General features: G+C 46.5%; 1 protein-coding gene across 2 annotated transcripts in view; it reads right to left on the reverse strand.

The window, feature by feature from the left end:
* Positions 1-3222: 3222 nt before the first annotated feature.
* The window catches only part of NMNAT2 (nicotinamide nucleotide adenylyltransferase 2), a 205031-nt gene continuing 194111 nt past the window's right edge, over positions 3223-14142 (reverse strand). The window contains exons 11-13 of one of the 2 annotated variants that reach the window (XM_068541385.1): positions 6201-6302; positions 5996-6063; positions 3223-3608 (exon numbers count right to left, since the gene is read on the reverse strand). In XM_068541385.1, the coding sequence (XP_068397486.1) occupies positions 3506-3608; positions 5996-6063; positions 6201-6302 (273 nt within the window). In that variant the 3' untranslated portion in view covers positions 3223-3505. The remainder of the gene's footprint in view (positions 3609-5995; positions 6064-6200; positions 6303-14142) is intronic. The other variant, XM_068541384.1, reaches the window with a different exon arrangement.

Below are 14142 nucleotides of genomic sequence, written 5' to 3' on the forward strand. Positions count from 1 at the left end.
GGGAACAGATTCGGGCTATTAAAATACAAGTCATTTCTCCCTGTAATTCTCTGCCTTTTGCTGTAGTTTGGTTATGGAGTCTTGCTTTCAATTTAATTAGAACATCATGTTCTTTTATTCTTTCTGAGAAGCTGAAGCATGAGACTAGGGAAAGTTGGGGGAAGGTTGGCCAAGCCGGGACAGGAAGAACAGCGTCTCTAGAAGCTCTAGTTCTGGGTTTCATGCACTTCAGTAAGAGACTTTCCTCCCCTGTTCCCATGTACATTCAAGGAAAGTGAAAGCAAGAAGGCCCCAGAGGCTGCCTGGGGTTAGGGAAGGGGGGTGGCAAATGAGGTACCAGCTAGCAGCACAGACCCCTGCCCCTAAAGGGCCGTTCCTTGAGAAGAGAGTCATTGACACAAAGGGTTTCCCTACTGCCTGTTCTTACATATCAACCACTTTCATAAAAGTGGGAGGGGCATTTTTATTGGTAGGCAGGAAATGAGGCTCCAGACTCCTCTTGACACAATCTTTCTAGCCCATGCCCTTCTCACGATCTCTGAGCCTTTGGGTTGGCCATTTTGGGAAGGAGCAGGACCTGAGTGGAAGTTGGGGTCTCGAGGTCATCCTGTTGGCACCTGGGGCACTACTTCAAACTCTTGAATCATTTCTCTGGTGTTGGCCTTGGCTGGGTCACAGTCATCGTGTCCTGCCCTGGACTGAGAGAGGGGCTCTGACCTCCCCCTAGCAAGTGAAGAATGGGGCAGGGCAGGAAATGGACAATTCCATCCAAAAGGGGAGTCACTTTTCCTGGTATTAAAGAAAAGCTATTTTAACATGATCCTTGTGATTCACCAAGATAGAATCTGCCTCATTTCATTCCTAGAAATCTACTTCTATGCCCTCATTCTTTTCCTCAGCTCATCTCACTCTCCCTACAAGCATGCCTTCTGCCCCCCCTCGCCCTCCCTCGCCCTCCCTCCCCGAATGCCGAGAGCCAGGCCTGTTTCCTCTCATGGGTCGTGGACTAAATGGGGCTTGACCACAGAGCCCAGCAAAGGAAAAGTGGACCAAAGAGACAAAAGACAGCTGGTCTTTCTCAAATCTGCTCACATGGATCTTCAGAATAAACTCTATCCATAAACTCCATATCCTTGAAAATGCGTGTTCTCCCAGGGAATCCATCTCCCTGATTTCCTTTGTTTCGTTTCCTGGCTTGCACCTGTCTTGCCTAGACAAAGATACTTCTGTCACTCTCTCTCCAGCACTAATGCAATCTTGAACACTTTCTGGGTCTTTGCCTTCCACAAAGCAATCCTTTCTTGGATTCAGATTTCCTCCAAGCTGTTGCCATCTCCAGCTACCGGTTTCTAAGGGAAACCTAACTACAGCCTTCCTCACCATCACATTCTCCCCCAGGACTAGCAAACACAAGGCCATATACAGGGAGCACCTGAGACAAACATAACTTAAGAGAAAGATGCCAGGTAAAGGCTGAAAACTACATCTTACCTGGCCAGTATCATGGGGGACCAGAGGATCAGAGACCATGTGGTGTGATGACCTAAGGGGTCAGGGAGACGTTAGCCTTTTGCCAGACTCTACACTTGCTGTGTGACCTTGGGTCAGCCATTTAATCCAGTGGATCTCTGCTCCCTCATCCTTTAAAGGAAAGGTTGGATCAACAAATCTCTAAAGAACTTTCCAGTTTATGATTCCATGACCCTTAGCCAAACACTGAGACCCAAGCATAGGAACTCACCTCTGTCCTTTGGAGACTATTTCCATAATGCAAGAGGAACAGCACCTCCCCCACCCCACCTTGCTACTCTTCTGTTGAATTTAGTTTCTTTCCCTGGAGGCTATTGAAGGATGTTACAGATGTGAAATGTGTGGTGAAGAACATTGTTTCTGGTGTCAGAGCCTACCCGGCCCCTTCTGGGACAGAGCTGGTACTAGATTTTGAAAAAATTATCCTACTGCTCAGGGACCATTCCTCAAAGAACCAAAAACCCAAGAGCCAGAGACTGGCTGGATGAGGGACACAGAATACAAGATGGTAATTTCCTTTTGGTTCTTTAAGCAGGTTGTGAACGAGGCCTGAACAACTAGAACAGAGTCTGTCAAAACTATTTCCAGGGCAGCAGAGGAAGGTGGGAAATTAGGGAGAAAAGGGGTGAAACACTTTAGCTGCTCTTGACACTCCCCCGAGATCTCTGTTCTGTGAGCCCACCCCCGCCAGGCAGCGATTACTGTGGCTGCTGGGCTCAGCACAAGACGTAATCATAACCCAGGAACAAGGCTGAGGCTCTGCTTCTCAAGAAGGAACTAACCTCAGGCGCCGCCTGTGTTACCAAGCTAGAGTGGGTGAGAATCACCGGTTCCCATCAGGGAAACTAACTGCTTTCTCCTAGGTCATCCTGGACTGACATTATGACAGAAGCATTTCCCAGCCAAACAGGCAATAAGTAATTCCAGTCAGCAAAGATCTCTAGGGTTGAGTGAATTCCTAGCATATTTTATTTCAGAAATGACTGCATTATTAGGATTTGGCCTTGCGTACGTGATTCTTCTCAAATGCAAGAATGCGGCTAAGTATGGCCTCCAAGGGCTTTGAGGGTGATCTGAAGGTCCCTTGGTAACGCCCGGGCTGGCAGGGAACAACCCACACTCTGTCATCAGTCACAGCCCAAATAAGTAACCGTACAGATGCCACCAAGAAAGGAGAAGGGACCGGCTCTGTGTGATCACAGGCCCATCAGGAACGTGGTCTTCTGAAGCTAGGGAAATGGGCTCAAATCCTTCTGAGAAACCCTACTATTCCCAGACTTGCATCCCAGGTTTCAGAACATGAATGTCTCAATCTCGACCCCAGACTGAGGTGTGTGTGTGGCAGCAGAGGGGAGAAAGTGGGTAGGTGGGTGAGGGTGTTGGGAAAGTGGAGGTGGCTCGGCCTCGTTCACCGGGTGTAGCCCGCACGCACCTTCTGAGAGCTGAGGCTGGCTGCGGTATCCTATCAAAACGGAAGGAATACCACAGTAATGCAACAAGACTACAAACATAAAGAACCATGGACACTGATTGGATCCAAGTTCTCTGAGGAGTGAACAACAACAACATAAAAAAAAAAAAAAAAATGAAAGAAAAGAAAGAAAGGAAGAAAAATAGCCCTTTGTGGTAAAGGGCATGCTGGGAAGGCGAGGGCCGGAGCCGCCTCCCCAGAGCATGCTGGGAGACGGACACCCGCGCATCTCCGAGGACCGCACTTCCCCCACCCCTACCCCCTCACCCACCCCCAACCCGGAGACTAGAGGAAAGTTTGTCCAAAGATGACTGCAGAGTGGGGTATGCCGTGGTTCTCTGCGGGTCCTCCACACTGTGGGGGGTTGAGTCAGCAAGTGGGGACAACAGTCAAGATGAGATGGAGGAACAGAGAGGCAGGAGAGAAATGGAACAGACAGAGGCTGCAGGGGCCAGTGTGTTGGTGGAGGACGAGGGGAGATCGGAGCAGGGGGCCCTGGGGCTGCTAGCCCGAGGTGTTGATGTACAGCTGGCTCTTAAGAATGTAGTCGATGACCGGCTGGGACAGGTAATCCACGACATGGCCATCCCCATGCTGCAGGGCCAACCTGGATGAGAAGAGACAGTAATCAGATGACATCCTTTCCTGAAGCAAGGCCAGAGGACAGGCCAGCCCATTCCCTTTCGGGGAAAGGGTTTACCCAACATCCCATTACCAGTCTTTGCTTAGGCTAAATACACGGCATCCCTATCAGGAAAAGCCCTCTTGCCCCCATAATTCCTCCCCCATCCTAACTCTGCCACTTCCTAACTGAGGAACCTTGGGCAAGTGGTTTAAGCCCATCTATTCTTCCATTTTCTCGTTTATAAAATGGGGGTAGTATTTGGGCCGATCTCAGTTATTAAAATGATTAAATGAGTCATTACACAAAGCACTTAGAAAAGCCCAAGCACACAGTAGGCATTTCAATGCAAGTGTAAGCTATTCTTATTTCATTTCTTTGTGTTTCTCTACACCATGGTCTCATGAAAATGAACCTTATGATTGACCCCTTCTTTTCCTTCCTATGGAAGCCCTGATAGAGAAGAAGTTGCCCTTCTCTGAGGCCCTTCTCACAAGCCCTGGAGGGCGTGTGGACTAGCAAGTACAGAAGGGGTCTGGTCATACAGTTTGGTTTCTGCACTGTTTTGCTCCAGCCTTGGTCTGGCTGCTCCCCATTTTCTATGCGCGTGATGGTCTTGGGAATGTCAGGCCCCAAGGAGCTATTTGTAAGAACTCATATACTCCTCCGGATATCTAGATTCTAAAAGGCATCTGTGCTCTGCGCTGTGAGATCTCCCCAGAGGCTGGCTCGGTGCCTTTTCAATGCATAGTGTCCTGACCTTCCAGCAAGCTAAGTCCCCAAGTGCCTCCCTGCACAGTTTACAGGGAGCCTTCTTGAAAAAGTGGTCTATACCTATGGTTTCCAAATGCCAATCCCAGCTTCACGAGAATCACCCAGGAAGCAGATAGCCAGGCCCAGCACCCAGAAATTCTGATTCAGTGGGACTCAATGGGACACGAGAATTTGTGCTGTGTATGTTCTCACGGTAATTCTATTGTGCAGCCATGGCTGGAACCACAGCCTTCCCCTTCCCCCTCACTGGGTGTTGTCACTGGGCTTCTGCTCTCACCTCCCAGTTGATGCTACTATTTCAAGTGTCTTCATAATCACCTTCCAGGGAAGAAGTCCAGTGGACCTTTTAAAGTCCTGGGCTCATTTGATTTCTCTGAAACATGTGACACAGATGACAACTGACAGTGCTCTCCAACTTTGTACCCTCTGCTGCCTTTGTTCCAGGGCCACCAATGCTGGTGGTTTCTGACTGCTCCTTTGTCTTCTTTTATTTTTTTATTACTTTTTAAAAATTGAAGTATAGTTGATTTACAATGTTGTGTTAGCTTCAGGTGTAGAGTAAAGTGATTCAGTCGTACATATATATCTATCTATTCTTTTTCAGGTTCTTTTCCCTTGTAGGCTATTACAAAATATGTAGTATAGTTCCCTGTGCTATACAGTAGATCCTTGTTGGTTATCTATTTTATACATAGTAGTGTGTATATGTTAATCCCAAACTTCTAATTTACTCCTCAGCCTTCTTTTAAATGTTAATGTGTTTTAAGTATTCCCCATAGCCTCCTTCTCTTCTTGCTGACTCTCCCTGTGAGCGTAGCCACAGCCCTGAACTTTAATTTACACTTAGGTACTCATGGCTTTCAGTTTTATTACACTTCCAGACCTCTATATTCCACACATCTTATTATTCCACTGGACATTTCCACTTGGGGGTTGTGGTGAAGACCGTTAACTGGCCCCTAGTATCCATTCTTTCTTCTGCTTAGTACTACAACCTCCCAAGTTTTAGTTGGGCACAGGGCTGCCAAGTTACAAAGTCTACTCCCAGCCTCCCTGGAGGCTAGGCATGGCCACATGACTGAGGCTGAGCCAGGGGGATGAAGGGGAAGGGATATGCGCAACTTCGGGTCACCTTCTTAAGGACAAAGCTCCTTGCCCTTTCCCACTGGCTGAGAACAGTCACTGTAGCATCTGTGGACCCTGAGAGGGAGGCTTCACATTGAAAAGAACAGAGATTCAGTTTCTTCTGACTTCAGTAAGAGGGATATAAACATTTCTCTTATTTAAAACTCTAACTATTGGGGGCCTTTCTGTTATGGCAGCTTAACCTAAACCCTTACAAATTCCATGCATACCTCAAACTAGAGTCCAAACTAAAAACCTTCTTTTCCCCCTTCAAACCAGCTAAAACTAATAAATGGCCTGTCCCCCTTTTAAAAGTCAATGACTGGGGACAAATAAATGAGCTCTAAAAAGAAGGCTGCATACTGGGGCAGCAGGTGTCAGCCGACCTAACGGTCAGCCTGGACTGAGGAGAGTTGTATGGGAACTTGTAAGCTAGTCTGACCAAGGTCTCTCTGGTCGTTTGTCAAACGTACCTGCTCTTGGTTGAGCTGACGACAGACATGGGATGGTTGATGTCATCCTTTACCACCATGATGTTGTTCTGGGGACAAAGCAGAGAGAGTAGGTAGCCAGTCTCTCACACTAAACTCCTTTTGCATCCTCACTTCTCCAGCCCCCAGGCTTCTCAGAGAAGGGCCACATCACATTCCTACACCAGCAGGGAGATGGAGGACTCACTTTGTATTTGCGGAGTATTGAGGAGTGATTCATGATTCGGTCTGTGTCGGCTGCGTCCCGGGGGACCACCACGATCCCAAAGTCCCCGACAATCACCTCCATCTGAAGAAACGGTGAGGGGGAAGGGAGAGAGAGAGAGAGAGAGGAAGTGCCCTTTGGTGAGACCTTGACTACAAACCCCTACCAAGCAACTATCTAGCAAGGTGGAGCTATCTTCTCTTGGAACCCCAAGCCTTAGTCCCAAACTTGCTTTCTCAGCCCCATCAGTCAGCTCCTTCAAGTTACAACCTGTAACAGTGTTCGTGGAATGAGTGGGAACTTCACCTGGCACACGTAATGAACACCTCTAGACTGAATTAATAAGTGCGCTCCTGCGTGTCTAGGCAAGACCTCTCCAATTCCTGAGGCTCCCGCTGAGCTCATAATGCTGAAGAGCAGCATGACACATGGTCCTTACCTGGTAAGTACCCTCTTCGGTTGCCCAGCAAGCATACCCCAGCCCCCGGCTGGTCTCCTGAGAGGGGCTGGAATGCTCCCCTGGCTCACCCATGTCAAAGCTGCTGTGGGACTCAGGGCAGCGAAAAGCAGGGAAGGGCTTGGAAAGCGTCAGTGTGCACACAGGCAGTGATAAGGAGGATTACTATGGGGTCACCTCTGAAATCAGCCTCCTATAGAAGCTGGCTCCCATCATGACAAATGAAACCTTTTCATTAAAAAAATAATTTTTTTCCTGATCATACATACAAACTTGGGGAACTCAGAAAAAGAAAAAATATATATAAGAAATCAATCACAACCACACAATCCAGAGAACCACTGTTAACAAGTTAGTATTTCTGTTCAGGGTTCTTTTCTCTACAAATTGATGTGTATATCCACAACCGGACTGAACTGCAAAATTAAACATTTTACCTATACATTTTTTTTTCTTTTAGCATTATATTGTGAGCATTTTTTCATATGGTTAAAAATATTTGAGGACTTCCCTGGTGGCACAGTGGTTAAGAATCCGCCTGCCAATGCAGGGGACACAGGTTTGATCCCTGGTCCGGGAAGATCCCACATGCTACGGAACAACTAAGCCCATGTGCCACAACTACTGAGCCAGCACTCTAGAGCCCGTGAGCCACAACAACTGAGCCCCCGCGCCACAACTACTGAAGACCACGTGCCTAGGGCCCGTGCTCTGCAACAAGAGGAACCACTGCAATGAGAAGCCTGTGCACCTCAACGAAGAGTAGCACCTGCTCGCTGCAACCAAAGAAAGCCTGCACGCAGCAACAAAGACCCAACTCAGCCAAAAAAAAAAAAAAAAAAAAAAAATTGAAAATGTGTTTTGACAATCTGTATATTTCATTGCCTGACTATACTGTGATATACCATGAAATATTAAATGGAATTTGTGTTATAGACAGTGTACAGTTACTTCTGATTTTTGCAGTTATAATAACACTTTGTTGAAGATCTGTATACATAAACCTTTTACCACATCTCTGATTATTTCCTTAGGATAGGAAGTAAAATCATTGGATGAAAGGATATGAACTGGACATATTTCAAGTTCTTGAGACTTATTACCAAGCTGCTTTCTTGAAGGTCGTGGAATTTTTCTTTTCAAAGAGCCTGAGAGTTATGGCATTTAATAGACTTGGATCTAGCCTGGGCATATTACGGTTTAGATCTTGCCAATTAAGGATCCCAGATGGAGGGAGAAGGGGACGGGCAGGTTTCTTCCGACCATGCAGCTCATTGGGCAAGACCTGCTTTGGGGCAAAAAAACCCAGGTTTTTCCTCATAATTCTCCAACTGAGTGCCACAAAAACAGACATTATAGAGCACTAGAGCCGCTTCTTCTCTATCAGAGGATTTCTGTACCAGCAGAATTCCACTTCTAAGTCTGATTCACTGATAATGCATGTGCGTGCCTGCACTGTGTGCACGTGTGTGCCCTTGGCTATTTCCATCCACCTTCACCCTACTTCTCCCATCGCTTACAACTGGAGCTAGAGCTGCAATTAAAAATTGGCTGAAAGTGCCATAGGAGGGAAGTTGTGGAGAGAAATTAAAAGCTGGGTGTACAATATCTGAGCCCACATTGGATCGTGCTATTTGGAAGATACAGAACATTACACAACATACTGCATCTACTGGTGATGTTCAGATCCGGTAAACTGGCCCCAAGTCTTTGTCCCATAAACCAGGAATGTTAGGGAGAGGCAGGGCAGGTAGTTGGAGGTAGATCCAGCCTCTCCTGCCATAGCATTTAGAATATTGCACTGGGACTCACTACTTAGAAGGTAATTGAAGACACTGTTTCTCAAATTTGGCTGCACATTAGAATCACCTGAGGACCTTAAAAAACCCTCAAAGCCCAGCTCACACCCGAGATCAACTAAATCAGAATCTCTGGGAATGGGGCCCAGGCATTAGTTGTTTTTTTTAAAAAATTCTCTAGGTTTTAATTCCAATATGCAACCAAGTTTGAGAACCAGCGATCTAAGTACTGAATTAAAACTTGAGGGGAATTATTAGGGTAGAGAAAGAGATAGAAAAGAGAAGGGAGGAGAAAAGAGAAGAGATGGAAAGGGAAGGGGAGGGCAAAGGAAGGGAAGAGAAGAGAATCCCTCCAAGCTGGTATACATGGAGATTCCTCAACTGCCTGGCTACGTAGGTAGGTGTTTCGAGATATCTGGTGTTGATTGTGTAACATAGGATCTGAATTCAATTTGATTCTGAGGATCTGAGGGATGTTTCATGTATGATGTATGAAATAACAGGGATATTTAAAGTGAGCATTCTAGGACTTCCCTGGTGGCGCAGAGGTTAAGAATCCACCTGCTAATGCAGGCGACACGGGTTCGAGCCCTGGTTCAGGAAGATCCCACATGCCGCGGAGCAACTGAGCCCGTGTGCCACAACTACTGAGCCTGAGCTCTACAGCCCACGAGTCACAACTACTGAGCCCACGAGCCACAACTACTGAAGCCCGTGCGCCTAGAGCCCATGCTCCGCAACAAGAGAAGCCACTGCAATGAGAAGCCCGCGCACCGCAACGAAGAGTAGCCCCCGCTCGCCGCAACTAGAGAAAGCCCATGCGCAGCAACGAAGACCCAATGCAGCCAAAAATAAATTAAAAATAAAAATAAATAAATAAATAAAGCATATATACACACACACACACACACACACACACATATATATATATATATATATATATATATATATAAAGTGAGCATTCTAGTTTAAAGCATTAAAACAACGGTTCAGAATGGCAGTCAGGCCTCAGGGGGAACGGCCCTACCCGTGACATTAGTGCAGCTGCTGCTTTCTACTCAGGAACTAATGATCTGAGCACCCAATCAATAACAGTGCAGGCTGCTCAATGGGTGGCAAGCAGATGGAGACCTTGATGCTTGAGATGGAATTCCTCTTCCAGAAACAGGTGACAGACTTGCCCTCTGGGAATCACAGATGGGGTAAAGGAGATGGGTCTACCAGACAAGACACACAGCTTTACCACATCCAAGTGGCATCTCTGCAGGGGTTTGGACCAGAGAATGCAGACCTTTTCTGCTCTTTTGGCCAGACGTGAGGACATGGGCTTGATTTTCATGCCAGAAGGTGTTTGTGTGTGTGTGTTTTGGGGTGCTAGGAGGTGCCGGGTGCTAGAGTTGGTGAGGTGTGCCCTCATCCCACAGGTACCCATCTCCCTCCAGGAGCTTAGCTGCCCTGCCCACCCCCACCCCTATCCTTGTCTCCTGTCTTCACGTGGCCTCCAAGATCCACCCTCTCCTGGTCGTCCTTCTACCTCGCTGGCTGCTCTTTTGTGGTCTCCCTGTGCTATTCCCTCTCATCTCCCCGATCTCGAATGACTGGAGTCCCCCAGGCTCAGTCCTTGGAGCTCTTTTCTTTTCTATCTACACTTGCACCTTTAATGATTTCATTCAATTCCAAAGCTTTAAAGACACATGGAAGGCTCCCAAATTTATATCTCCAGCGTAGATTTCTCTCCTGAACTTCAGACTCATACATCCAGCAGTCTCTTCAACATGCCCACTTGGATGAGGCATCTCAAACCTAAATAATATGTCCACGAGCCCCTGAACTCTCTGACATCAATCAATCAATCAGTCAATCCCCTCCACCATCATCCTACAGGCACCAAGATGCTTTTCCTGTAGTCTTTCTCATTTTAGTAAATGGAAACTCTCTTCCTACAACTGCTCAGGCCAAAGCCTTGGTGCTTTCCTTGATTCCTCTCTTTCTCTCACATCCCACATTCAATGTATAAAGCAACCCAATTGGTTTGGTCTTCAAAACAAATCCCAGAATCTGCTCATTTCTCACCATTTCCATCACTTCTACCCTGGTCCAAGCCTCCTCTGGTAGGTTAAATAATGGGCCCCCAAAACACTGAAGTCCTAATCCCTGGAACCTGTGAATGTTATTTATGTGGCAAAAGAGACTTTGCAGATGTGATTAAAGTAAGGATCTTGAGATTATTCTGGATGACCTAGGTGGGCCCTAATGTAATAACAAGTGTCCTGAAAGAAGAAGGCAGCGGGAGATTTAACACAGGAGGGAGAAGATGATGTGAAGATGGAGCAGAGAAGATGCTACACTGTTGGCCTTGAAGATGGAAGAAGGGACCAAGGCATGCAACAAATGCAGCTCTAGAAGCTGGAAAAGGTGAGGAAACAGATTCTCCCCAGGAGCCTCTGGAAGGACTACGGCTGTGACTACAACTTAGTATTGGCCCATTGAAACCTATTTCACACTTCTGGCTTCCAGAAGTGAAAGAGAATAAATGTGTGTAGTTTTAAGCCACCAAGTTTGCAGCAACAGAAAACTAATTCATATATGATCTTATTTGCAAAGCAGAAATAGAGACACAGACATAGAGGACAAATGTACGGATACAAAGGGGAAAGAGGGGGAGGTGTGTGGGATGAATTGGGAGATTGGGATTGACATATATACACTATTGATAGTATGTATAAAATAGATAACTAATGAGAACCTACTGTATAGCATAGGGACCTATACTCAATGCTCTGTGGTGACCTAAGTGGGAAGGAAATCCAAAAAAGAGGGGATATATGTATACGTATAGCTGATTCACTTTGCTGTACAGCAGAAACTAACACAACATTGTAAAGCCACTATACTCCAATAAAAATTAATAAAAAAGAATTTTTTTAATTAAAAAAAATGAAAACTAATTCATCTTCATCAGCTCTCACTTGGCTTGCTCTGGTTTGTTTTTCTCTTGCCTTTTTCAGTCTATTCCCAACATCCAGACTGATAATGTGAATACACCAAATTATGTTGCTCCTTGGCTCGAAACCCTTCACTTAAATACCAAGATGGCGGTGTGGGAAGACACAGAGTTAGGTCTCCCCACAACTAGGGTGCCTGCCGGCTGCTGGTGGGGAACTCTGACCCCCAAGAAGATGGGAGGAACCCCAGAGTGAACTGGTAGGATGTAGGGGGACCAAGGGGGAGGAGAAGTGGAGGCCAGACAAGATCTGCGCCCATGAGGCCAGGGATATCAGGAGAGGCAGGTGGGAGGGACTTTCCAGGAAGAGCGGGAGAGGAGCAAAGGGCGATTGCCCTGCCCACTCGGGCACGGGGAGCCTGCTGAGCTCCCAGGCTGATCCCCCAACCTCCAAGGCCCCTCCAGGCTGCGTGGGTCCTTGGGGGCATAGGAGGGAGGCCAGGGAGATCAGGAGAGGCAGGCGGTAGGGGCCCTTGGGGAGGAGTGGGAGAGAAGTGGAGGGCGATTGCCCCACCCACTTGGGCATGGGGAGCCTGCTGAGCTCCCAGGCCGGTCCCCTGCCCTCCAAGGACCCCCCTTCCCCCTCCAACTGCATTGGTCCTGGGGGCACAGGAGGGAGGCCCGGGAGATCAGGAGAGGCAGGTGTGAGGGGCCCTCCCAGACCCCAGACCAGAGGAGCAGGAGAGGAGAGGAGGGCGTTTGCCCCACCCACTCAAGCCCAGGAAGCCTGCTGGTCTCCCAGGTGAGATCCCCTGCCCTCTGAGACCAGGGGTGGGGGGCACGCCTGGGCCCCTTCTGTTCCTTGAGCCTAAGCCTCACCTCCCACAGCCCCCAGGGCCTTTTCCAGCCCTGTGGGTCCTGAGCATTGGCCCCACCCACCACCCAAACCTCACCCTTGATTAGGCCCTGCCCTCCACAGCCAAGGCCTTCCCCACCCCCACCCCACCTTTTTTTTTTTTTTTTTTTGCTGCCCATGTGGCTTGCGGGATCTTGATTTGCAAGCCCGCGGTCAGGTGGGAGCTCCTGCAGTGAGAGCTCTGAGTCCGTACCACTGGACTAACAGAGAACCTCAGACACCAGGGAATATTCATCAGAGTGAGGTCTCCTGGAGGTCTTCATCTCAGCACCAAGACCCAGCTATACCCAGTAGCCTACAAACTCCAGTGTTGGAAACCTCAGGTCAAACAAACAGTAAAGCAGGAACACAATCCCACTCATAAAAAAAAAAAAAAAAAAAAAAAATGAGATGGCAAAAAAATATGTCACAGACAAAGGAGCAAGGTAAAAACCTACAAAACCAAATAAATGAAGAGGAAATAGGCAATCTACCTGAAAAAGAATTCAGAGTAATGATAGTAAAGATGATCCAGAGTCTCAGAAATACAGTGGAGGTACGGATTGAGAAAATACAAGAAATGTTTAACATTTCTAGAAGATCTAGAAGAACTAAAGAAAAAACAAACAGTGATGAACAACACAATAACTAGAAGGAATCAATAACAGAATAATGGAGGCAGAAGAACGAATAAGTGAGCTGGAAGACAAAGCGGTGGAAATAACTGCCAAGGAGCAGAATAAAGAAAAGAGAATGAAAAGAATTGAAGACAATCTCAGAGACCTCTGGGACAACACTAAATGCACCAGCATTCGAATGATAGGGGTCCCAGAAGAAGAAGGGAAAAAGAAAGGGTCTGAGAAAATATTTGAAGAGGTTATAGTGGAAAACTTCCCTAACAAGGGAAAGGAAATAGTCACCCAAGTCCAGGAAGCATAGAGAGTCCCATACAGGATAAACACTAGGAAAACCACACCAAGACACATATTAATCAAGCTAACAAAAATTAAATGCAAGAAAAAATATTAAAAGCAGCAAGGGAAAAACAAAAAATAACATACAAAGGAATCCCCCATAAGTTTATAAGCTGATTTTTCAGTGGAAACTCTGCAGGCCAGAAGGGAGTGGCAGGATATACTTAAAGTGATGAAAGAGAAAAACCTACAACCAAGATTACCCAGCAAGGATCTCATTCGGATTCAACGGAGAAGTCAAAAGCTTTTCAGACAAACAAAAGCTAAGAGAATTCAGCACCACCAAACCAGCTTTACAACAAATGCTAAAGAAACTTCTCTAGTCGGGAGACACAAGAGAAGAAAAAGACCCACAAAAACAAACACAAAATAATTAAGAAAATGGTAAAAGGAACATACATATTGATAATAACCTTGAATGTAAATGGATTAAATGCCCCAACCAAAAGACACAGACTGGCTGAATGGATACAAAAACAAGACCCATATATATGCTGTCTACAAGAGACCCACTTCAGACCTAGGGACACATACAGACTGAAAGTGAAGGGATGGAAAAAGATATTCCATGCAAATGGAAATCAAAAGAAAGCTGGAGTAGCAATACTCATATCAGATAAAATAGACTTTAAAATAAAGATTGTTACAAGAGATAAGGAAGGACACTACATAATGATCAAGGGATCAATCCAAGAAGATATAACAATTATAAATGTTTATGCACCCAACATAGGAGAACCTCAATACATAAGGCAAAGGCTAACAACCATGAAAGGGGAAATCAAGAGTAACACAATAATAGTGGGAGACTTTAACACCCCACTTACATCCAGACAGAAAATAAATAAGGAAACA

The sequence above is a fragment of the Eschrichtius robustus genome, chromosome 3, assembly GCF_028021215.1.
Source record: "Eschrichtius robustus isolate mEscRob2 chromosome 3, mEscRob2.pri, whole genome shotgun sequence".
Classification (NCBI taxonomy): domain Eukaryota; kingdom Metazoa; phylum Chordata; class Mammalia; order Artiodactyla; family Eschrichtiidae; genus Eschrichtius; species Eschrichtius robustus.